The sequence below is a fragment of the Oncorhynchus clarkii genome, chromosome 29, assembly GCF_045791955.1.
Source record: "Oncorhynchus clarkii lewisi isolate Uvic-CL-2024 chromosome 29, UVic_Ocla_1.0, whole genome shotgun sequence".
In the NCBI taxonomy this organism is placed as follows: Eukaryota; Metazoa; Chordata; class Actinopteri; order Salmoniformes; family Salmonidae; genus Oncorhynchus; species Oncorhynchus clarkii.
This window is the reverse complement of record NC_092175.1, coordinates 19,533,650-19,557,932: the sequence shown is the minus strand read 5'-3', so window position 1 is coordinate 19,557,932 and position 24,283 is coordinate 19,533,650. Positions and strand designations below refer to the sequence as shown.

At 43.6% G+C, this 24,283-nt stretch overlaps 1 protein-coding gene across 2 annotated transcripts; it reads right to left on the bottom strand.

Moving 5' to 3' along the window:
* Window positions 1–1,443: 1,443 nt before the first annotated feature.
* LOC139388635 (suppressor APC domain-containing protein 2-like) lies at window positions 1,444–19,128 on the bottom strand. Of its 2 annotated transcripts, none has more exons than XM_071135415.1 (6): window positions 18,205–19,128; window positions 9,113–9,243; window positions 6,700–6,846; window positions 6,378–6,482; window positions 5,984–6,097; window positions 1,444–5,769 (listed from the first exon to the last, which is right to left on the bottom strand). In XM_071135415.1, exons 1-6 carry the CDS (start codon window positions 19,025–19,027, stop codon window positions 5,641–5,643), a joined length of 1,449 nt encoding a protein of 482 aa, XP_070991516.1. In that variant the 5' UTR covers window positions 19,028–19,128; the 3' UTR covers window positions 1,444–5,640. The 2 variants fall into 2 exon arrangements, with proteins under 2 accessions (XP_070991516.1, XP_070991517.1); XM_071135416.1 differs by having other exon boundaries at window positions 5,984–6,094.
* Window positions 19,129–24,283: the final 5,155 nt, after the last annotated feature.

Sequence of the window (24,283 nt, the reverse complement as noted above, 5' to 3'; positions counted from 1 at the left end):
AGCCTACGTGGTGTCTTTGGTCTGTTCTCTGTACAGATGGCAAGAAGATCCCTAATACTCTGAATGTCAGAACCTGATCTCATAAAGAGGTTGTTTGACCTCTCACATCACAGAGCTCAGTGTTCTTTCTTCATTTTCATTCCATTATGAAGGAACAGAAAGGAAGATGAATAAAGACATTGACACAAGTGAAGGAAACCTTTTTCAATTACAAATTGGAATTAGATTACACTTCACTGTGACATCAGATATTGCTTGTTGTCTTTAGAATATATGACTACGCTTCTCATACAGTGAAAGTCAATCAACACAGCTAGATCCAGTCCAGAGGGAGTCACCTTATTTGTTCACTAATTTGTATGTCTGATTTGTTTGAGCAAACATGGTTATTGAAATCTATCCACACACACATCTGTATAACTTTGAGTGTTTTATCTTGGTTATAATGGTTACAATTCCCCACAGAATCTGTCGAAACAACCCAGGTTCTTTCATTGTGTGACTGAATCCAAGGTTGTGTTTACATTAGTGCTATGCTCACACAGGACATATTTTGCTCATATAAGGCAAGATTCCCAGATGCTTGCCACATTCAGCCCTGGGCTCTGAGCACCACCTCCAGCCACAAGACAAGGGTTCTGTTTTTACAACTGCAGACATAAGATCAAACCAAAGTTCATTTAAATGTCTCAATTCAAATGGCATGTACATTTGAATTATACCATTCTGATTTAAGTACGTGTCATTTCCTTGTCATTTCACTTATGCGTTTCAGGAAACTTTCATTAGATTACCAATTTGGCTGAAAACGCCAGCAATGAAACTGATAGGTTAAAAGGAGATGCCATTCAGTTGACTTACTGTAAATCCCCTTCTCTTGGATACCTCAGAGAGAAGTGACTACCTGAAGTCACAGTGACACATAATTGAAGAGCACATTATGCCAGACATTTGTTTGCATGCTTCTCCTATCCCACAGACAGTATCTTGTGTGAAAGTCACATCCCCACCATGCAGAAGTCAGTCATGCAGATGACATGATGCCATTCTGTTTAGTTAGTCTCTGAGAGAGAGAGGTGGCATGATGCCATTCTGTTTAGTTAGTCTCTGAGAGAGAGAGGTGGCATGATGCCATTCTGTTTAGTTAGTCTCTGAGAGAGAGAGGTGGCATGATGCCATTCTGTTTAGTTAGTCTCTGAGAGAGAGAGATGAAGTGCAGAGGGAAACTTCCCTTGGGGTCTCTGACTCAACATGCTTAGCTGTTGTTGCTTTGGGTGCTCATTTAATTAGTGGGAATTAATGCTTCAAAGGGGAATCAGTGGAGTCTAAAAATAATTGCAAATAATTAGGAATGTTTCTTTTTGTTGTTTGTATTGCTGTTGTTTTTATTGTTTCTGAAGCTGGTGAAATGTAATGTAATGAAAAAAGTGAATGACATAAGTTGATTCATTTGTTTATGGATGTTAGATATATATAATCAAATTCATTCGGATCCCCATTAGCTTTTATTAGTATCCCCATTAGGTTTTTCCAAAGCAGCAGCTATTCTTCCTGGGGTCCACACAAAAACATAAAACACGACAAGTAACAAAACACTGATGGACAGGAACAGTCACACAATTTTAAAATACAATGATATACAAGCAATACAACTAAAGAATAATGTGTGATAGTGTGTCTGGGTGTGCGTGTGTTTGTCATTTCACAGTCTTGTGCCATGAGATGTTGTTTTATACACTTTCAAAGGTAATTTTGCTTTTGCTTGAGTAATAGAAGATGGAAGGGAGTTCAATGTGATCATGGCTCTGTTTAATACTGTGCGTTGCCGTGAATTTGTTTTGGATTTGGGGACAGTGAAGAGACCCCTGGTGACATGTCTTGTGGGGTATGTATGAGTGTCTGAGCTGAATGTTATTTGGAATTTTCATCACAGTAATATTTCTCATAAAAACTAGAAGAGAAGCAGTTAATCTCTCGTCAACTCTCAACCAGGAAGGACTGGCATGCAGGTCGTTGATGATAGTTCTGCATGTGCAGTGAAGGACAAGCTGTGACTTTGCTAGGTCTTTCTTTGCTTCACATATTCCGGATAGTGATCAAGATGGGACAAGACCAGAGCCTGAACAACTAGTACAGTTGATTTTTGTGTAAAAACAAACACAGAGCATATTTTTTTATAACAGCCAGACCCCTCCCCATCTTCACAACAACTCTGTCAATATGACTTGACCATGATAATTGACCATCCAATGTTATACCTAGGAGTTTAGCTTCCTCAACTTGCTTAATGGTCACATCCTAATGTCTCTTGAATAAACCCCACAGTCTCACCATTTCTAAAACGTTTGAAAGACATACAGTAGTCATTATACCAATCCCAATAAAGTCTAAGATGTATGTTCAGGCCAAACAGAATTATATTACTTATTAAAAACTTTTCCGTTCGATCTTAACTAATGAAATCCAAATTGAATATTGGATGAATTATGTCATACTGTGATAACGTACTAGGGCATTTCCTAGTCTGACGGTTATCTGTGAGGCATTGTCCACCTAATTAAATACAATGGCAATCATTGATCTGTCAGAGACGCCTAATGCCAGTTATATTATCTCTCAACGGAAGACACAAAGATCTCTATCTGAGAATAGACTATGTAGCTTCTAGTAGTCTGGACGCCAGCAATGAATTAGATGGGTAATATTTCTCATTGTTGCACAGATCATTTCCCATCTCTGGTCAGTTACACTCTGTCCATCCATCTTTACAATAACACACTCAATCAAAGGTTATTCATTTCAACCTGTCCATCAACTTGGCACGGGTTGCTTTTTTATTTGATCAGAAAGAACCAATTGAAAAAAAAAAAAACAGTCAACTAGTTAAGCGCTATTATATGTGTGTGATAATCTAATGGTGCTATTTACTGGCAGCCACCGACAAAAAGAGTTTTACAAAAGAAGAGGAAGAATGAGTATCAGATGCAAATGTATCAGTAATTCTTTAAAGATAAACAAGAGTCTTCTTTCTCTCCACACATGAGCACTACTACCCGCCACCTAGTCCCGCGTTGCCATACCTCCAAAATCACGTCGTTGTCACACCTGTTTTAGGGAAGCCTGGTTCAAGACAAAGCTACACGTCCTCGAATACCTGTCCTCTTACACACTTTCTCATTGAGACGTTTGTGTATCAACAGTTTTAATAAGATGCAACATTTTTCCATAGACACCCCGCACATTGTTGTTCCCCACAACGTAAACATCGTCAAATATGGCTCTTTGATTGATGTTGAAGAAATGGTTTAAATTTAACACCGGTTTCAACCACAAATCAACAAGAGGGTTTTACTGTTTGGTTGATTTTTAAATTGAATTCATGTTTGCTGACAACAACAAATATGAATCCAAATGTGAAATATTTGCCCAGTTTGCTGTCTGTATAAACCTTTTTTAACCAAAGTAAGAATTATTTATATTTTCCTTCACTTTCTAAATATCTGCTATACTGGAAAAGAGGTTGTTTAGAAGTAATATAACAGATCCTACGTACTTTATAAGCTCCCAACTGTGCCATGCTGTTATGAGAATTTCGTTATCACTGTTCATAAACTTCAATTAATCTACTCAGTCTGCAACCCAGAGTTTGTAAGATTCTGGTTGAAAAACATGCAAAACACGACTTGGAGGCACCCTGCACCCAAAAGCTGTTCAGTCAACATCCTGACCCATAACATCCACCTGCATAGAGGTGACTGCTTTCTAAATCAAGTCAACTTTGTTCAACAAGATGCTAATATAACATGTTAAAACCACCCTACTACTGATGACCCTCATCTGGATCAACCCTGGAATACAATGGAATGAAAAAGCAAGGCTAAATGAATCACAAGGTAAAACACCACAAAATAGATGAAAAGGTGGCTGATCGATAGTATGACCTTATTGGCACCTTTTGGTGTTTATTTTACAGTCAAGTGGGAATACTTCAATTGAAATAGGAAAGGATAGGGTGGCATATACTCATGTGCAGCGAGATAATAAGGAGACCAAAGACATACAATCAAACAGGAGAGACAGACAGGCAGTCAGTCACAGCAGAGAGTATTGGTATGCAGACATCACGACAGTACCTAATACAAGTTGCACTGCAACATCATCACATAGCTGCGTTACATAGCAATCTACAGCCACTAAAAAAACGAACATTTTCTCAGTTAAAAAGGGGGTTCAAGACTGAGCGGCCCCTGTCGACCATGTGGTTTATTATCCTGGATTAGTGGGACCATTATGAAGAACAGCAGTAAAGAGCGGTTGCACCTGTGCTTGGTGTTCACCTCTCAGGGAACCAAGTCTCGCATACCATGTTAGTACAGGGCGAACAGAAAGTGGTATCACTCATTCTTTTTTCTTTTTTTTTTTACACAAAGGCTCCAGGACACCACAGAGGAGAAGTGGCACGATAAAACCAGTCTTGCATGAATCATTACATTAGAGGCCTATTAACCAAGGAGTCACTTTAATTCCACTAGCCAACACAACAGCCCTCTTCTCTGAGCCACGCCCTGCTCCAGTGGTCACACTGCCGCTGAGGACCAGGGCTCAATGCACATTCAATATATACCAATCCTTCTCATCTTCAAGTCTCTTCTACGTGCAAACCTCTCTCTTACCCTCTCCACTACTCGATCCCCTTGGCTTGTAGGACCTTTTGGTGTTCTCAATATACATTCACTTTAAGGGAAACAAAATGGGACATTTACACGCTGCTCTGCTTCTAAAATGGTGGGCAATAGGCTATATATACTGGTGTGTCACTTAAAGGGCACTTAGAGAGACATAAATGCGATGCTGCACAGTCATTGTGCCCTCCAGGTCAGGAGAGCTCAGCTTCTCATCATATCAACCATTTCAATGAAGGTTTGAGGTACACAACTGGGTGTGTTGGAATTGAAGGGGAGAAATATCGACCAATGTGTGACCGGGATCAAAGTCTCTGGATTAAATGGTTAACAACATTGTGTTGGAATGGTAGATCACAGCACATCAACTTTTTCATTTTAAAAAATCTACATTTTTAGTGTGGTGTCTGTATCGGTCCGGAAGTCCCTCTAACAATTTTTTTGTATTTTGTACAGCAGCTGTTGTCATGGTGATTGGCAGGGATGGATCCTGTAGCTCCCTGTAGCGGTTTTAAATGTAGTCCATGATGTCCAATCACATAGGATATACTGTGATGAGAGGGAGGGTAAACATAAAGGCTGGTCCAATAAGGATCCTAGTGCATCACAGTAGATCCTTGGAGTGGGAGTGGAATCCTGGGAAGGCCCCAGTTAGGAGTGGTAAGACTGTGGTGTTCCTGGATTTTTGCCCAGTGGGTGAGGCTGACTGTATTATAGGAGGGTTGATTCGGGGGTCCCTCCCCTCAAGGAGTGGCCAGCCCAGATTAGTGTGCAGGCCATTTTAAGTGGAGTGGTCAGTTGGGGAGATCCAAAGGGAGTGGTACAATGCGGGGTAAAAAGTTCAAGGTGCTTTCATAATGACAGAAGTGGTGAGTTGAGTGTGGAATCCAGTAGGAGTGGTACAGGAGGGGGTCAGATAGAGCTGGAGCCCAGTGTGGTTGTATTATGGTGTCTGTATTCAGATGAAGGTGGAGTCCATGGTGCTGCTGTCATGCGTGCTCCGGGCGCGAGCTTCAAACAGCTGTTTGATCAGAGCAGACTTCTCCTGCTCCAGCTGAGTGATGCGCTTACCCTTATCTGTCACCTCCTGCACCGGGATGGAGGACGAGAGACATGGACAGGGGGGGAAGATCGTTTTGAGTTTAAACAAGCCTTTATTGTGCATTAAAGGAGTTTACACACAGCTCCAGTGCAGCCGGGAGAAGACATAGGTAGAGGTCAGACCATCATAAAGGGACAGTGGTGAGGTGTTCAGGAAATCTGGACATTTACAATACATTGACATGATATGTTCAGTTTACCTGGGTGAGAAGGCGGTTCTGGTCCTTTAGTCTCTGAATGGCTTGTGGGGGGGCAGGAGGCTGGGAGCTGGAGGAGATCACTGTGGGCTGGGAGCTGGAGGATGGGAAAGACTGCTAAGAGGGAGAGAAAGAAAGATTATTCCCCATGAATTACCATGTTTCAGTAACGACTCTAGTGTTTAGGCTTGACTATACTCTGTTTCTAAAACGTAGAACTACCTCTCAACATCTAATTGCCACTGGGAGGACTCCAGTAAGAGGAAAATAAGTCCCGTGGAATTCAATTTGACCTTAGAAATGACACAGTCATATGAGACAACCATCCCCCATTTTAAGAGCAGTGAGGACGCTCAGTTAGATACAGTTAGGTAAGGTGTGTTATTTCAAGACGCACCACTCCAGAGCAGGAAATTAGGTCATTAAGGCAACGGTTGACTTCCTGCAGCTTGGGAAGCAGAACATTCCTGTGACTTTGATTCTGGGATTCTGCGAAGGAATCCTGGTGGGAGAGAGAAAGAGAGTAAGAACCGGACAGTTTCAGATAATTCATACACTGTATCATCCATTCCTACTAAATTGTATACATGCCTTGGGTCATGTTCATTAGGGCATGCAACGGAAAACGAAAAGGAGCGTTTCTTATTGAACCTCAATATTAGTCCCTCCCTGTTTCAGTTATTTTTCCATCTGTTTCTTGCCTACTGAACAGTCGTTACCGTGCAGTGGTTGCTTTGGCCCACGTGTCTCTGTCTCTCGGTGACGTTGTGGATCTGAGTCTGGTACCACTCTCTAGCCCGCTCCACCACGCCCAGACCGGCCAGCAGAGAGTCCTTCTCCTGCTCCAACTCCTTCATCTGCTTCAGCTGGAGGGAGGGGGGAACAACTTCTCTCTTACTGTCATAGTCAATATGGGTCACTTACCTCATTTGGCAAACCTGTCCCCTCAAGCTTATACTCATCCTGAGCCCCAAACAAAGCTTGCATGTCAATATTTATGATGGTTATGTTGTTTTGGGTGACTTGGGAAATCTGCACCCTTCTATTTGCACATTTGACTGCCGCTTTTGTTCTGAGACAATGGCACCGGGCCAATTGTGCCGGAGTGGTACCCTGATCTCAACAGGAGAGACAATGTTAAGAGCAGCGATCTGCCCGGCGCCATGGCAACCATGCAGAGACCTAAGAATGGGAAAACAGTAGCCACTACAACAGGTCGTCCTGTCCCAGTGACAGGTAGACAGCATAGAGTTCTGCTGACCATCCTATCCTCCAGTACCACAGCACAGGCCCCATTCCTGGCATTCAGCCACCCTCTCTATACACTATCACCGTTGGGAAAACCATGTCTCTACAAAGGCCTAGTTCCCAATGACATAATGCGGTGGCCAAACCAACCAGTATTGTCAAAGTCTACTGATCCTGTCGTTGTTGTTATCTGATCTGGACTGTAATTAGCCATCACTGCATACTAAACACATTTCCCCTTTCAGCTCTGGCCATGCTGGGATGAATGGGAGCTGCAAACAGAGGAGAGGAGAGCGAGGGATGAAAGAGAGGTTGGGGAGTGGGGGGTGGGGTTGTGGCTGGAATGAAGCGTGACCCAGAGTGTCAGGCTGTGTTTGTGTGGTGGGCCACAGGCAGGGAAAATCTGCTCTGTAAAGAGGGGAGAGAACACAGAACAGGGGGAGGAAAAGTTGCAGAGGGGAGAGGGGGTACGGGAGGGGAGAGCTGGCTGACAAAGCTAACATCACCAGGGCTGCAGGTGGCCTCGCGGTTAACAGCATAACTGAGAGGTCTGTGGTTTGAATCCCCGAGCCGACGATGTGCCCTTGAGCAAGACACCTAACCTTAATTGCTCCTGTAAGTCGCTATGGATAAGAGCGTCTGCTAAATTACTTGAATGTAAATGTTAAAATGACAAAGCGTACTACAACGGCATGACACAGCTGATGTTGTCATATCTAAAATCACAAAGTACAAAATCATGGGCATCAGGATAATCTACACAACAGCTCCAAACAGTACAAACTACCATACACCTGCTAGGGCCAGAGGAACAAACATTACAACTAGGAGTTTACTGGTTATCAACAAGACACCAACTGAAACTGGTACTTTCCACTAGCTTCAACAACACATCAACCGCAGACACAGAACTGTTAAATATTCAATTAGTTGACAAACAGTTATCTCTCCCTGACTCTGCTCATAACTCCATAGTTACATTTTGACACTGCTCAACACACATCTGCAAGCGTGTAATAGACATACACATACATGGAAACAGCTCAATGACCAAACAAGACTCCGTTTTTACTTCTCTTTCCTGACCTCTCTCCTCTAGTTGTTCTCACTCACCCCGAGGAAAAAGTGCAGCGCCTTGCTGCTGTACAGACTGCTGCTGAGAGGGATGAAGACAGTGGTGTAGGCTGCCCAGACAGCTGTCCAGGCTGGGCCGGGTGGGCCAAGCGAATCCCCTGCTTCCAGGCCCCTGGGCCCGACCCGGCTCATTACAATGAGGACAGGCGGCCAGAGGGGGGAAGGGGGAGCAGCTCCCTCTACGACTTCACACAGAGAACGAGTGGAAGGAGAGGAGAAGACATAGAGAGGGGGATAAAGTAGGGCTCAGAGAGAAACTGGAGGCAGGGGGATAGAAAGAGAGAAAAAGAGGGCGAGAGGAGGCATGGAAAGGGGGCAGGAGATTGGGAGGGCCACAGGGGGAGAGGGGTTGGACTGAGTGAAAGGTGGGAGGGGTGTAGGGAAAGGGGTTGAATGGGGGAGTTAATGGTGGGTGTTGGCCAACAGAAACAAAGTGACCTACAGCAGTTGCAGTCTGCACAGAGCAGATAGGCCTGTTTATCCATGAAACTGTTCTCCACCTCACCCCCACTCTAGATAAAAAGTTGAACTGACCCCTAACACCAACCATATCACTGAACACCAGTATGAGACCACTTTCACGTTGTCTGTGGGTCACAAAATACCTGTTTTCACTGGCAGTGAGAACATGGTTGTTTGACTGCCTCTCTGAAAACTGTGCATAATGCAACAGTGTGTGTGTGTGTGTGTGTGTGTGTGTGTGTGTGTGTGTGTGTGTGTGTGTGTGTGTGTGTTAGCGGGCGTAAGTACCATTCCATAATCCACCCCGTTGGTGATGGTGTGGCGTCTCTGCTCATCTCGGCTCCGCCCATGGCGTCTGGAGACAGTGAATCCCGTGGCTGACTCACTCTGGGACCTCGGTAACCCAGCCTCCACAATACCTGGACCAGAAATTGGGCAGGAATGGGTGGTCAGAAAGATGTTTTGCTGATTTCATCAACTGACTTCCAGGTCTTGTCTGGAACACAGGTATCAACTGTCTGGTTAGTACAACTATGCTTTGGGTAACTGGATAATTAATACATAAAATGTAAACATACCCATTTGCTGTGAGGAAGAACAAACTTGTTTGCACTTCTATAATGTTAGTATCAAATACATAGAGCTAGATGGACATGAACATCAGAGAGAAGTTCTGACTCACTCTGTTGTGTTCAGTGCATCACGGTTTCCATCTATGATAGAACTGAACTGTCCCCCAGCCAACAATCAAAAGAGACATTGTCACCAAAACCCCACATCAAATCAAATTGTAATTTGTCACATGCTTTCACATAAACAACAAGTGTAGACTAACAGTGAAATGCTTACTTACGGGCTCTTCCCAACAATGCAGAGAACATTTTGAAAAATTATTTTAAAAATAACGAGGAACAAACACAAAATGAGCAATGATAACTTGGCTATATACATTGGGTACCAAGTCGATGTACAGGACTAGGAGGTAATTGAGGTACTATGTACCTATAGGCAGGGGTAAAGTGACTAGGCAACAGAATAGATAATAAACAGAGTAGCAGCAGCAGCATACAGTAAGTGATGAATCAAATGAGTTGGTGCAAAAATGGTCAATGCAGTCTGGGTAGCTATTTGGGTAACTATTTAGCAGTCCCATGGCTTGGGGGTAAACGTTGTTCAGGATCCTGTTGGTTCGAGACTTGGTGCATCGCTACTGCTTGCCATGCGGTAGCAGAGAGAACAGTCTATGACTGTGTGTGTGTATATGAGTGAGTGAGTGAGTGTGCGTGAACGAGGGAGAACACGAAAGAGACAGAGAGAGAGAGAGAGAGAGAGAGAGAGAGAGAGAGAGAAAGGGGAGAGGCCACTACTCAGAATAGTGAAATCTGTAAACCCTGCAGTGCCTTTGGTGGCCACACGAGGGTGCTACCCTCCCTCCCTGCTAACCTTATCAACCCTATCTGGTTGGGTTGTATTGAATGGGGATAAATTACAATTCTGGGGGAAGATGAGAATAAAATGTAAGAACTTATGTATATAAAAACAGTTCAGGTGATAGTTGATAACAGAGCAGAGAAAACATGACCCGTTTCAATGTTGTATCCGGACTTCCAGAAATCCTGTTAATCGGTAACTGGAGATAGTTCCTTGAGGGCAGGAGTATGCGGGGTTCAGAGGGGTGGAGGGAAATATGTAGAGCACCTAGTTTAGTGGCTCTAGATAATCGTCAAGTTGGACTGTGGCACCCAAAGGGGATACTGTTTACCAGTGTAGGTAAGCCTCATTTGCATGCCTTGAAACAGCATTGCTAATTGAAAGAGAGCCTAATGGCCATTTCTACTTTTTTGTTGTTGAAAACATTTAAAATAATAACACAAGGAATAAATGTAAAAATAATAACGCAAGGAATAAATACACAATGAGTAAAGATAACTTGCCTATATACATGGGATACCAGTACAGAGTTGATGTGCAGGGGTACGAGGTAATTGAGGTAGATATGTACATATAGGTAGAGATAAAGTGACTAGGCAACAGGATACATAATAAATAGTAGCAGCAGAGTATTTGATGAGTCAAAAGAGTTTGTGCAAAAAGGGTCACTACAGATAGTCCTGGTAGGTATTGGTTAACTATTTAACTAACTATTTAGCAGTCTTATGGCTTGGGGGTATAAGCTGTTCAGGGTCCTGTTTGTTCCAGACTTGGTGCATCGGTACCATTGGCGTGTGGTAGCAGAGAGAACAGTCTATGACTTGTGTGGCTGGAGTCTTTGACAATTTTTAGGGTCTTCCTCTGACACCACCTGGTATAAAGGTCCTGGATGGCAGGGAGCTCGGCCCCAGTTATGTACTGGGCGGTACGCACTACCCTCTGTAGCGTCGTGCGTCTGATGCCAAACAGTTGCCATACTAAGTGTTGATGCAGCCAGTCAAGATGCTCTCAATGCTGATGCTCTCAAGATGCTCTCAATCCTTTTTGAGGATCTGAGGGCACATGCAGAATCTTTTCAGCCTTATGAGGGTGATGAGGCGTTGCAGTGCCTTCTTCATGACTGGGTTGATGTGTGTGGACCATGATAATTCCTTATTCATGTGGGCACCAAGGAACTTGAAGCTCTCAACCTGTTCCACAACAGACCCTGTGATGTGGATGGGGGCATGCTCGGTCCTCCGTTTCCTGTAGTCCACAATCAGCTCCCTTGTCTTGCTGACGTTGAGGGAGAGGTTATTGTCCTGCCACCACACTGCCAGGTCTCTGACCTCCTCCCTGTAGGCTGTCTCATCGTCGTCAGTGATCAGGCTGTGTCGTCTGCAAATTTAATGATGGTGTTGGAGTCGTGGGTGAACAGGGAGTACAGGAGGGGACTAAGCACACACCCCTGAGGGGCCCCCGTGTTGAAGGTCAGCGTGGCGTAGTTGTTGTTGCCTACCCTAACCACCTGGGGGTGGCCCGTCAGGAAGGATTCAGTTGTAGAGGGAGGTGTTTAATCCCAGCATCGTTAGATTAGCGATGAGCTTGAAGGGCACAACGGTGTTGAACACAGAGCTGTATTCAATGAACTGCATTCTCACATACAGTGGGGCAAAAAAGTATTTAGTCAGCCACCAATTGTGCAAGTTCTCCCACTTAAAAAGATGAGAGAGGCCTGTAATGTTCATCATAGGTACACTTCAACTATGACAGACAAAATGAGAGAGAAAAAGAAATCACATTGTAGGATTTTTTATGAATTTATTTGCAAATTATGGTGGAAAATAAGTATTTGGTCACCTACAAACAAGCAAGATGTCTGGCTCTCACAGACCTGTAACTTCTTCTTTAAGAGGCCTCTACTGTCCTCTACTGTTACCTGTATTAATGGCACCTGTTTGAACTTGTTATCAGTATAAAAGACACCTGTCCACAACCTCAAACAGTAACACTCCAAACTCCACTATGGCCAAGACCAAAGAGCTGTCAAAGGACACCAGAAACAAAAGTGTAGACCTGCACCAGGCTGGGAAGACTGAATCTGCAATAGGTAAGCAGCTTGGTTTGAAGAAATCAACTGTGGGAGCAATTATTAGGAAATGGAAGACATACAAGACCACTGATAATCTCCCTCGATCTGGGGCTCCACGCAAGATCTCACCCCGTGGGGTCAAAATGATCACAAGAACGGTGAGCACCTAGTGAATGACCTGCAGAGAGTTGGGACCAAAGTAACAAAGCCTACCATCAGTAACACACTACGCCGCCAGGGACTCAAATCCTGCAGTGCCAGACGTGTCCCCCTGCTTAAGCCAGTACATGTCCAGGCCCGTCTGAAGTTTGCTAGAGAGCATTTGGATGATCCAGAAGAAGATTGGGAGAATGTCATATGGTCAGATGAAACCAAAATATAACTTTTTGGTAAAAACTAACCCTAACTCGTCGTGTTTGGAGGACAAAGAATGCTGAGTTGCATCCAAAGAACACCATACCTACTGTGAAGCATGGGGGTGGAAACATCATGCTTTGGGGCTGTTTTTCTGCAAAGGGACCAGGACGACTGATCCGTGTAAAGGAAAGAATGAATGGGGCCATGTATCGTGAGATTTTGAGTGAAAACCTCCTTCTATCAGCAAGGGCATTGAAGATGAAACGTGGCTGGGTCTTTCAGCATGACAATGATCCCAAACACACCGCCCAGGCAACGAAGGAGTGGCTTCGTAAGAAGCATTTCAAGGTCCTGGAGTGGCCTAGCCAGTCTGCAGATCTCTACCCCATAGAAAATATTTGGAGGGAGTTGAAAGTCCGTGTTGCCCAGCAACAGCCCCAAAACTTCACTGCTCTAGAGGAGATCTGCATGGAGGAATGGGCCAAAATACCAGCAACAGTGTGTGAAAACCTTGAAGACTTACAGAAAACGTTTGGCCTCTGTCATTGCCAACAAAGGGTATATAACAAAGTATTGAGATAAACTTTTGTTATTGACCAAATACTTATTTTCCACCATAATTTGCAAATAAATTCATAAAAAATCCTACAATGTGATTTTCTGTATTTTTTTTCTCAATTTGTCTGTCATAGTTGAAGTGTACCTATGATGAAAATTACAGGCCTCTCTCATCTTTTTAAGTCGGAGAACTTGCACAATTGGTGGCTGACTAAATACTTTTTTTGCCCCACTGTAGGTGTTCCTTTTGTTCAGGTGGGAAAGGGCAGTGTGGAGTGCAATATCGATTGCGGCATCTGTGGATCTTTTGAAGTGGTATGCTAATTGGAGTGGGTCCAGGGCATCTGGGATGATGGTGTTGATGTGATACCATGACCAGCCTTTCAAAAAATGTCATGGCTACACATGTGAGTCATTCAGACAGGTTACCTTGGCATTCTTGTGCACAGGGACTGGTGGTGTGCTTGAGACATGTAGGTATTACAGACTGGGTCAGGGAGAGGTTGAAAATGTCAGTGAAGACACTTGCCAGCTGGTCTCACTACGTGTCCTGGTAATCCGTCTGGCCCTTCGGCCTTGAGAATGTAAGACTGTTTAAAGGTCTTACGCACATCGGCTACAGAGAGCGTGATCACACAGTCATCCAGAAACAGCTGGTGCTCTCATGCATAGTTCAGCGTTGCTAGCCTCGAAGCGCGCATAGAAAGTATTTAGCTGGTAGGCACTGGACAGCTCACGGCTGGGTTTCCGTTTGTAATCCATGATAGTGTGCAAGCCCTGCCACATCCGACGAGCATCAGAGCTGGTGTAGCAGGATTCGATCTTGGTCCTGTATTGACACTTTGCCTGTTTAACGGTTCGTCGGAGGGCATAGCGGGATTAGCTCATTGAAACCAGCAGATCTAGCCTTTAGCTCAGTGCGGATGTTGGCTGTAATCTTTGGCTTCTGGTTGGGATATGTATGTACAGTCACTGAGGGGACAAAGTCATCGATGCATTTATTAATGAAGCAGGTGACTGATGTGGTAAACTCCTCAATGCAATCGGATGAATGCCAGAACATATTCCAGTCTGTGCTAGCAAAACAGTCCTATAACTTAGCATCTGCTTCATCAGAGCACTTCCGTATTGAGCATGTCACTGGTACTTCCTGTTTGAGTTTTTGCTTTTAAGCAGGAATCAGAAGGATAGAGTTATGGTCAGATTTACCAAATGGAGGGCGAGGGAGAGCTTTGTATGTGACTCTGTGTGTGGAGTAAATGTGATTTCAGTTTTCTTGAATTAAAGTGACCGGCCACTCTGGGTGAGCATTTTCTTGTTTGCTTTTGGCCTTATACAGCTCGTTGAGTGCGGTCTTAGTGCCAGCATCAGCTTGAGGTGGTAAATAGAAACTACGTAAAATTAAGATGAAAACTCAGTTGGTAAATTATGTGGTCTACAGCTTATCATGAGGTATTCTAACTCAGGCGAGCCGAACCTCGAGACGTCCTTAATATTACAGATTGTGGACAAGTTGTTGTTAACAAAGAGACATACACCACCTCCTCTGCGCTTCTCCAAACGGTCTCTGGCTCCAGAGACAGTTTTTCCAGAGGTGAGTTGTTCCTCACGCCTCATGGGTAATTTGCAGTCAGACGGGTCGGAAAGGCCAGCTCTGACAAGCTCTCTCTCGCTCTCTCTGTCCAACCACTTCCACATAGCCTCCCCTGCCTGCGTGGCTGCCTACAGTTCACTGCTCAGGTACACAGAGATAGAACAACAGGCACTGCAACCATGAAAAATGCTCAATCTGTCCTCATCTTTTTTCAGTGTTTAGAGCATTGTATAGCATGGACGCCATGTCGCCCACACAGTGACGTTGTCCAGAAGCTGCCGTTAAGAGTGTGGGAAATACTTCATAGTGTTCCAGGGAAGTGATACTTGTTATTATGCCTTTCTTTCAGCTTAACTTTGGCAGGGCACTAAAGCATTGGGGTCAATAGTTCTGTTAAACATAGTCCACAGTCCAGCTCCATCCACTGGCCCATTACCCTGCTCCAATATCACATCCGCCTCTTCACATTACCCTGCTCCAATACCACATCTGCCTCTTCACATTACCCTGCTCCAATACCACATCAGCCTCTTCACATTACCCTGCTCCAATACCACATCTGCCTCTTCACATTACCCTGCTCCAATACCACATCAGCCTCTTCACATTACCCTGCTCCAATACCACATCTGCCTCTTCACATTACCCTGCTCCAATACCACATCTGCCTCTTCACATTACCCTGCTCCAATACCACATCAGCCTCTTCACATTACCCTGCTCCAATACCACATCTGCCTCTTCACATTACCCTGCTGCAATATCACATCTGCCTCTTCATATTACCCTACACCAATACCACATCAGCCTCTTCACATTACCCTGCTCCAATACCACATCTGCCTCTTCACATTACCCTACGCCAATACCACATCAGCCTCTTCACATTACCCTACGCCAATACCACATCTGCCTCTTCACATTACCCTGCTGCAATATCACATCTGCCTCTTCATATTACCCTGCTCCAATACCACATCAGCCTCTTCACATTACCCTGCTGCAATACCACATCTGCCTCTTCACATTACCCTGCTCCAATACCACATCAGCCTCTTCACATTACCCTGCTGCAATATCACATCTGCCTCTTCATATTACCCTGCTCCAATACCACATCAGCCTCTTCACATTACCCTGCTGCAATATCACATCTGCCTCTTCACATTACCCTGCTCCAATACCACATCTGCCTCTTCACATTACCCTGCTCCAATACCACATCTGCCTCTTCACATTACCCTACACCAATACCACATCTGCCTCTTCACATTACCCTGCTGCAATATCACATCCGCCTCTTCACATTACCCTACACGAATACCACATCTGCCTCTTCACATTACCCTGCTCCAATACCACATCAGCCTCTTCACATTTCCCTGCTCCAATACCACATCAGCCTCTTCACATTACCCTGCTCCAATACCACATCAGCCTCTTCACATTACCCTGCTCCAATACCACATCCGCCTCTTCACATTACCCTACGCCAATACCACATCAGCCTCTTCAATGAGTTCCACAGCCGGGCAGACGTGACCTCTCTCCATGATTTTGGACATCCCCCAAGAGTCTGCATCCCAAATGGCACTCTATTTCCTACATAGTGCACTAGTTTTGACCAGGGCCAAGTAGTGCACTATGTAGGGAATAGGATGCCATTTGGAACACAGTGAGAGCGAGAGAAGAGAGAGCAGGGTAATGGTAGCTTGGCCAGGGGTGGGCAGGATTTCACCGCTGCAGTGCCTCAATTACTCTGCACGTAATCTGTGCTAATCCAGCGGGTTTGCTGGGGGAGATAACATTGCCATTCACCACACTCTCCAATCCCATGGTTCTACAGAGAGTAGTGGGTAGCGTGGGTCTATGGCACTGATATAAGTAGCTAGCCAGGGCCTCCAGGCTGCTTCACGGACATGTCCCTGTTATAGATACAGACAGGATTGGACTCAGCAGGGCCATCAGAGGGAGAGAGAGAAAGTGAGAGAGGGGGGGGGGGGGGGGGGGGGTGTGCCTGTGTGCACATAGGAGAGAGAGAGCAGGATTTTCTCCATAGCTTTCCCGACTTCAGTGAACACAGGTCAGTCTAATGAGCGAGACCAGGAAAGGACCAGGGAAAATTGGGCTGATGATCCCAATAGGAGGAGCCCAGAACCCAGTCTAAACTCTGGCTAAGCATCCAGAAGAATTTGAGACATGATCTGTGACTCACTCTGGATGAGCTGGAGGTCAATTATTCAATTACACACTCTTCACTGCAGCAGAGAGATTTGAGAGGCATACCAGGGCTTTGAAATAACGATAACAAAATAATGTTAGCTGAGCTCCTCCATTAGTAAAAATCCAGAGTGTGTGGAAGGATTGACCCCTAGCTGTGGCCCCAGGTCATGGGCTCTGTTTTAATGTGGACATTTGTCAACAAATCAAATATAATTGTATTTGACACATGCGCCGAATACAACAGGTAGAGACTTTAATATGAAATGCTTACTTACTAGGCCGTTCCCAACTATGCAGAGTTAAGAAATACAAATAAATACAAATAATAACACAATAGGAATAAAATACACAATAATGAGGCTATATACAGGGAGTACGAGTACCAGATCAATGTGCAGGGGTATGAGGTCATTGAGGTAGATATGTACATATAGGCACCAGGATAGATACTCATAAGAGTAAAATAAGAATAGAGTAGCAGCAGCATATACAATGCGTGAAAGTGTGTGTATGTCCTCATTGGTTTTTAGGAGCATATCCCCTTGTGGGTGATTGAAACATGAACTGAGGTCCACACTCATAATGCACCTTAAAGTTGGTTGCCAACCGCCATATAAAGTCCAAAGAAAAGGAAGAAGCCTGAAGGAGGAGAGAGTTCTAGAAACAAACTCGGTTTACCCTTTTATCTGTGGATTCATTGTCAGAGTAATGGACTTTATGCATTTCAGGTAAAATAACAGCCCAATGTTTATATCGCAGGACAAATTAGCTAGCAACAGCAAGCTAGGTAGCTAAATTGCCATGCATGTTTAATGCTTTTCAACCTAGTCTAGTCAGCATGTGATGCTAAACATGTTGGAACCTGGTGCTAGTGCTGCAGTTGTTTAGTGATGACAGCCTGGTATAGAAATGTGTGTAATGGGTGTGTGTGTGTGTTTCCAACTCCTCTACCTCCACACATGGGTCAATGAGACTGAGGCAGCAGAATAGCCCTGATCTGTTTATACCCCAGTTGATCTTATTGCTGAGGACGATTACTGATCGCTTATCATAGTGAGAAACAAAATACATAGACATGATGGGGAGATGGATAGAGATGATGGAAGACTGGTCCTGATTTGATTGAGCTTTGATAATCAAACTTACTTGGTTTTTGGAGACTTGACGACTCGAAAGCAAGGGACTCTGTGGACCTCACCCGACTCTTCTGTGGATGCGTCTGCTTCCCCATCCGAACCGAATCCGCTCGATGTGAACCGCTTTCGGGCACAATGGTTATCCGTTCCAAACTTCTGCCTGTTCTCTCATAACCCGTATTGGTGTAACGCATGGGACCCCCTACGACCGAGGTGACTGGTGGGTGTCCAGTTTTCCCCTCATTATGTCTGGACCGACTCTGAAGTGAGGACGCGCGTTTGTGATGCGTATTTGTCCCATTGCTTGGACCCAGTGGGCGAACTTTGTTTTCAATCAGAGTTCCGACAGAGCAGGTCGAGAGCGGGGCAGGTTTTTGCGCTGGCATATGGTGCCGTTTGGAGTGCAGGAGTGCTTGTTTCGGGTGCAGGGAAACCTGAGCCTTTATGTGGTTGTTGTTGTCCGCTTTCGGCATGGAGTATCGCAGCCCCGCCACGAAGCGCTCAAATGTCAGGCAGCCATGAGGTGGGGCCACCAGCCTCAGACACTCCAGAACCCCGCCGGACAAATCATGAGTATCTGCCCCTTGCCATCTACTCTCAATCTCCGATATGTGCACATATCCTCTCTTCCCATCATCAAGGATGTCAAAGAGTGTCCTCAGACTGTGTAAAAAGGCTTTGGGTAACCCATCTGTTGAATATTCCGTGTCTTTGGGCTGCATTTTACCGGTTATGCCTGTCTTGCCTTGTCTTCTTGTGCCAATCCTACCGTAAATTGTCGACGGCCCGTTCAATTTGCAGCTACCATCAGTATCAGTTTCTATCAAAGCCATGAAGTTATCAATCGTTGAATTGAATGATGCCAAAATCAAACCTCACCAAGATATATCTTATAATGTGGTTATAACCAACGTCTTATTACTTTACGCGAGATACAAAAATAAATGTGTTTATAAGTAGCCTACCCTACCTGTCTTTATAGACTATATTTCTCCAAAACAGATTAGAAATCCGACCAGTTTTTCTTTATGCCTTCGCTTAACGAAAGTTTCTACTTTCCCTCCCAAGTCTTGCGGCTCCAGCATACCTTTTTCAACAGGACCGCCCTTCAAACATCTGCGCAGATTTGTCCAGGGACGCAGCCATTGGTCATGGTCAGAATTGCCGTGAGCTTATTGGTTGGAGGTTGTGGAAGGCAGAAGTTTGAGTTGTGCTTTTGTTATTCATAAAGCCGGACGTTATTCACCCTCGGATTCATACCCTACCCGCAGGAATTTTTTTGTGAGGAAATATGTTTCCTTACACTCCCTACATGTGGGTTTTATTGTTAAAAAAAACAGAGGCAGTCTTTTTTACAATTTGTTTATTATAATGTTTGTACATAGTATCATGCTTATGATACATTGTGACACAATGTATAGCCTACATTGTATAACATTGTATCACAGAGCTACATTCCATTGAAAACTTATCTTTCAGAATGTTCAACATAGAGCTTTGTATGGCTTCATATTACCAAAAATATCATAAAAGATCTTTAGAAAAAGGGTTATTTTAACACAAGTCAAGTCTTCTAGTCCCATTTTATCCTATAGCCTCGCTTGCTCAGACTTGAATTCTTATCTTATCCCTTGAGCTCAACTTTGAAATTGATGTTGATGTCAGTTTCACTGCAATATATATCACAGGCTATGCATTTATGATCTATAAATTAATATCCTGTCACACAGTAAACACAGCACTATTGCAGACGTATTGATTGTTGAGAGAGAGAGTTCAATGGGAGGGGTGCTCTTTTACTGATCGGTAGGTTCACAGGGTCATGCTTAATGCTTAATGCTTTCTGTAAAGGAAATTGAATTCCCAAAAGTATATAACCTAATTAGCCAAATCCCTTCTATACAAAAATAAGTAAAATATTTCAAAAATGTTATGACTGTGCCACAGAGGATCATTAGCTTCTTTAAAAAAAATCAAGTTGTGGATTGTTTTTAGTACTGAGCGATTAACCGGGGGTTAACCGGGGGTTCGGTTAGAGACTATTAAACAACTAATTGACCGATGTCAGTACAGTTAGGCTACTTGAATTCCATTTAGTTCGGTTTTTCTTTGCCAAACGCGCCATTTCTCGAGAGAAATCAAATCACTCATGAAAGAGACCAAGTGAAGAACTATGTTTGACCCTGGGCTGAAGGGAGTTGTAGTTTTCATTAAGGAAATATTCCAATTAGTTCCGCGCAGAAACGTGGCAATTAACTACAATGACATTAATCCATTGCGCCTGTTTTCTTGGCTCAGAGATGGAGACACTTTTACCCCCGCTATGTTCTACTTTAGGTTAGATACACACACAGATACGGCATTGGCCGCATGTACACAACACAAAGACAAGGGGGAGGGATAGAGACAGTGCGTGAAAGTGTCTTATCTAGTTTAAAGAACTAGTAAAATAATTTCGTCAGACAGCTCTGCAGCATCCTTAGGCAGGTTAGCCTTGCTAAACAGGATGACTGAAGATAGCATAGTATGGGGAGCACATAGATAACGTTATCTGGCTAAGCAGAGATGAGATTATGATGTTAAGGTATGACAAGCAATACAATCATCGAAGCAATATCCACAACTGATATTTTATTATTTCATAGTAATTTCCTATTTATTTTATTTTATGTCAACCTAATGTGGACCATCACTTTGCCTTAATTGCCTACAGTCGGAAAGAAAGGCGGCGCGTACAATTTGGGCAGCACGTGTTGCCAATACCAAATAGATTATTTTTGAGTTGCGACTGGCAGTGAAAAATTCAGTCCAGGCCAAGCCAAGCAGATCCCAATATTTCAAAATATAATACCGGGAAAACATAGTTTGTAAAGTAAATGCTATTGCGGTAAAGAGAAGACAATGCAAATACGAATCTCTGTTTTAGTTATCACAACTCTCAATTTAATTGACCGAACAACAGTATAGCCTATCTTATTGGCTCCAGCGGAGAGCATCCCCCTTATCCCTGGCGAGGATGACGTCTGTGATCTTCAGGTTGAAAAGTCGGAGCTCTGGAACAAGGTTCCCGGGAGGGTCGCCACTGACTGGAGACATTAGCAAAATCTGATTTAATACGACAAATTACAGGTTAGCCTACTCTGCTCACACTGACAAACAGATACATAAAAACAACGTTGTCCATATAATAGGCCTAGGCGAAAGGGAGACGCAAATAGAAGATGATGTCCATCTAAGCATTTAGCTACACCCGCAATAACATCTGCTAAATCTGAGACCAATAACATTTGATTTGAAAAACTGGAAGAGGAAATTGTCCAAAATCAAACTTTTATTTTAAGTGGCACTGACCCAACAATGATATAGTGAATATGCACAGTCCGACTTTTCAACCTGAAAATCACAGACATCAATTTGACGTCGTTTTTTTCAGAGTTCCCAGTTGTCTTGAGAGCAACATTACTACAGCGAAAATGGCTTGCTTCTAGATAGAAGACACCGAAGCAACATTTGTATCTTCCTATTGCGGTTCACCGGGACAGCATTTTACATTCATAACCATGTCGTGGGGCGTTCTAAAACTACTCGCCCGTCGTTCAGTTACGTTTCCCCATTGGCTAGCTAGCTAACAACTTGTTATGTTTATCAGTATATCCAAACATTTGGCGGCACATAAAGAAAGGAAAAGAGATTCAGGAGATTAGTGATCATAGCAACGAATGAATGACAGATCTCTTGCTTGTCAACACAAATCTGACATTTTTAAAAAGACAGTGTACAATTTTCAATGTAATGAATCTCATCTCAATCATATACATTAAAACCAGGGGAATCTCAATAGTTAAATAGTGCTTTAACACAATTTAGAAGTCTAGTATTCCACAAATGACTTTGTCATTTCAATGACAGGTATGTAATGAATATGAACATTTGAGCTTTTATAATAAACTAATGTAGGCTATTTACAGGGTTACATATTAGTTTCTAAAGGCACAACATGCTTCAAAGGTAGCTTGTTTTCATATAGGCTGTATCTAAAGCTTTTTTATTTTTTTTATCACCAGTGCTACCAATTACGATGTTTAATTTAGAGCCCTGCATACACCGCCACAGTCACACAAACACACGCTCACACACTCACTGCAGTGCCCACAGATCATGAGTGGAAGCTAAACCATCTGTGCGCTGAGGGACTTATCCCTGGTATTGTTAATCTTACTTATTAGAACCATACTTTTCCTCACCCCACTGGCCACCTGGCCCTCAGGCGTGCATATGTGCACACACACACAGACACACACACACACACACACACACACACACCATACCTTTTTTTTCTCACTCTGTGCCTTGCTTGCTCTCTGTATTTCTGTCTCTCCCTTCAACAATATCACTACATGTGGCAAATGATTTGAGAGCTGGGTCACTGCAGTATTCTTTTTCGGGAAGTGCTTCAAAATCACAGTCTTTTAATCAAAGCTTAGTCACAGTGGAAGACAAAGAGGAAGTGGAAGTGAATTTAAGCCATGGAGACTAAAGGAGAGAACACATAGTATCAAGTATTTCTCTCATTTAGCCTTCAGTTATGATTTGACTTCATGTCTGTCATCAAATGAAAACAATCCAATCCTGGATGAGTTTCGTCCATGCCAATCCACTTCTCCAGTCTGTTCCTGGCGCCTAGTATTGTTAAGAGGTTTTCTTTAAGCACTTCTTTGGGTGCCTAAGGGCCTGGACTTTGGTCACCTAGTTTCTCCTGGGAGTTATGTGTAAAAGGAGTCCATTGTTTCACTGGCCTCCATTAAGAAAAACAAAATTGAAAAAATAAACTAGTTCAGCCATGCAAATATAAAAACAGACTCTGTTGGTGTATAAAATGGTGTATAAAAACGGACTGTGTTGGTGTATAAAATGGTGTATTAAAAATGGACTGTGTTTTTCTTACAGTACTGATGCAAAGCCAAATCCTTGCTCAAACTCCTATAAATACACTATTTATTTATAGATTGTAATGCATGTCTAGCTCTAAGCCATCTATAGAATCCATCATGTGACTGCAGGGCTTACGATGAAAAATGTGTTCTTGTTTTTGGAAGCATTGCTTATCAGTGTGCTTGCCACTATATGGTAATAACATACCTCTGGTATGTACAACAGAAATGTCACACCAATTGGGTATGTCTGTTGACACTAGTTCAAGTATGATTTTGAGCGCCTTGAGACAAGGAGCTTGAACCATACTACATCTTCATGTTTTACCCAGCCTCTGTTTATTTTTATCCTTAAGGACCCTACTCTAGAGAAGACTGAACTACTACACTGGGTCAATCTTGGGGTTGTCGTTTTTGGGTTGTTGGCCAATGCATTGCGTGAGACACAACATTGTCTACCTGAAAAGTCATTCAGAGTCAATAGGATGAAATGTATTTATGACACACATAAAACTACTGGTAGACAGACCCAGCTGAGGAGCAGCCCCAGGCAGTTGGAGATTGTCAGGGAGAGCTGGGAGTGTCACCCAGTGGTGTCAAATCAAATCAAAGTTTATTTGTCACGTGCGCCGAATACAACAGGTGTAGTAGATCTTACAGTGAAATACTTACTTACAGGCTCTAACCAATAGTGCAAAAAAGGTGTTAGGTGAACAATAGTTAAGTAAAGAAATAAAACAACAGTAAAAAGACAGGCTATATACGGTAGCGAGGCTATAAAAGTAGTGAGGCTACATACAGACACTGGTTAGTCAGGCTGACTGAGGTAGTATGTACATGTAGATATGGTTAAAGTGACTATGCATATATGATGAACAGAGAAAAGCAGTAGCGTTAAAGAGGGGTTGGCGGGTGGTGGGTGGCGGGACACAATGCAGATAGCCCTGTTAGCCAATGTGCAGGAGCAGTGGTTGGTCGGCCCAATTGAGGTAGTATGTACATGACTGTATAGTTAAAGTGACTATGCATATCTGATGAACAGAGAGTAGCAGCAGTGTAAAAATACGTGTTGGGGGGGGGGGGGAGATGTACTGGGCCGTACGCACTACCCTCTGTAGTGCCTTGCGGTCAGAGGCCGAGCAATTGCCGTACCAGGCA

What these genes read in the sequence shown, in the direction of transcription:
- LOC139388635 (XM_071135415.1), bottom strand. Translation starts at nt 19,027, where the DNA reads ATGGCTTTGATAGAAACTGATACTGATGGTAGCTGCAAATTGAACGGG. An exon ending in ACGGGGTGGATTATGGAATG is followed by an intron (nt 6,847 to 9,112) that starts GTACTTACGCCC and finishes CCCTCCCTCCAG; the next exon opens with CTGAAGCAGATGAAGGAGTT. An exon ending in GCCAAAGCAACCACTGCACG is followed by an intron (nt 6,483 to 6,699) that starts GTAACGACTGTT and finishes CTCTCCCACCAG; the next exon opens with GATTCCTTCGCAGAATCCCA.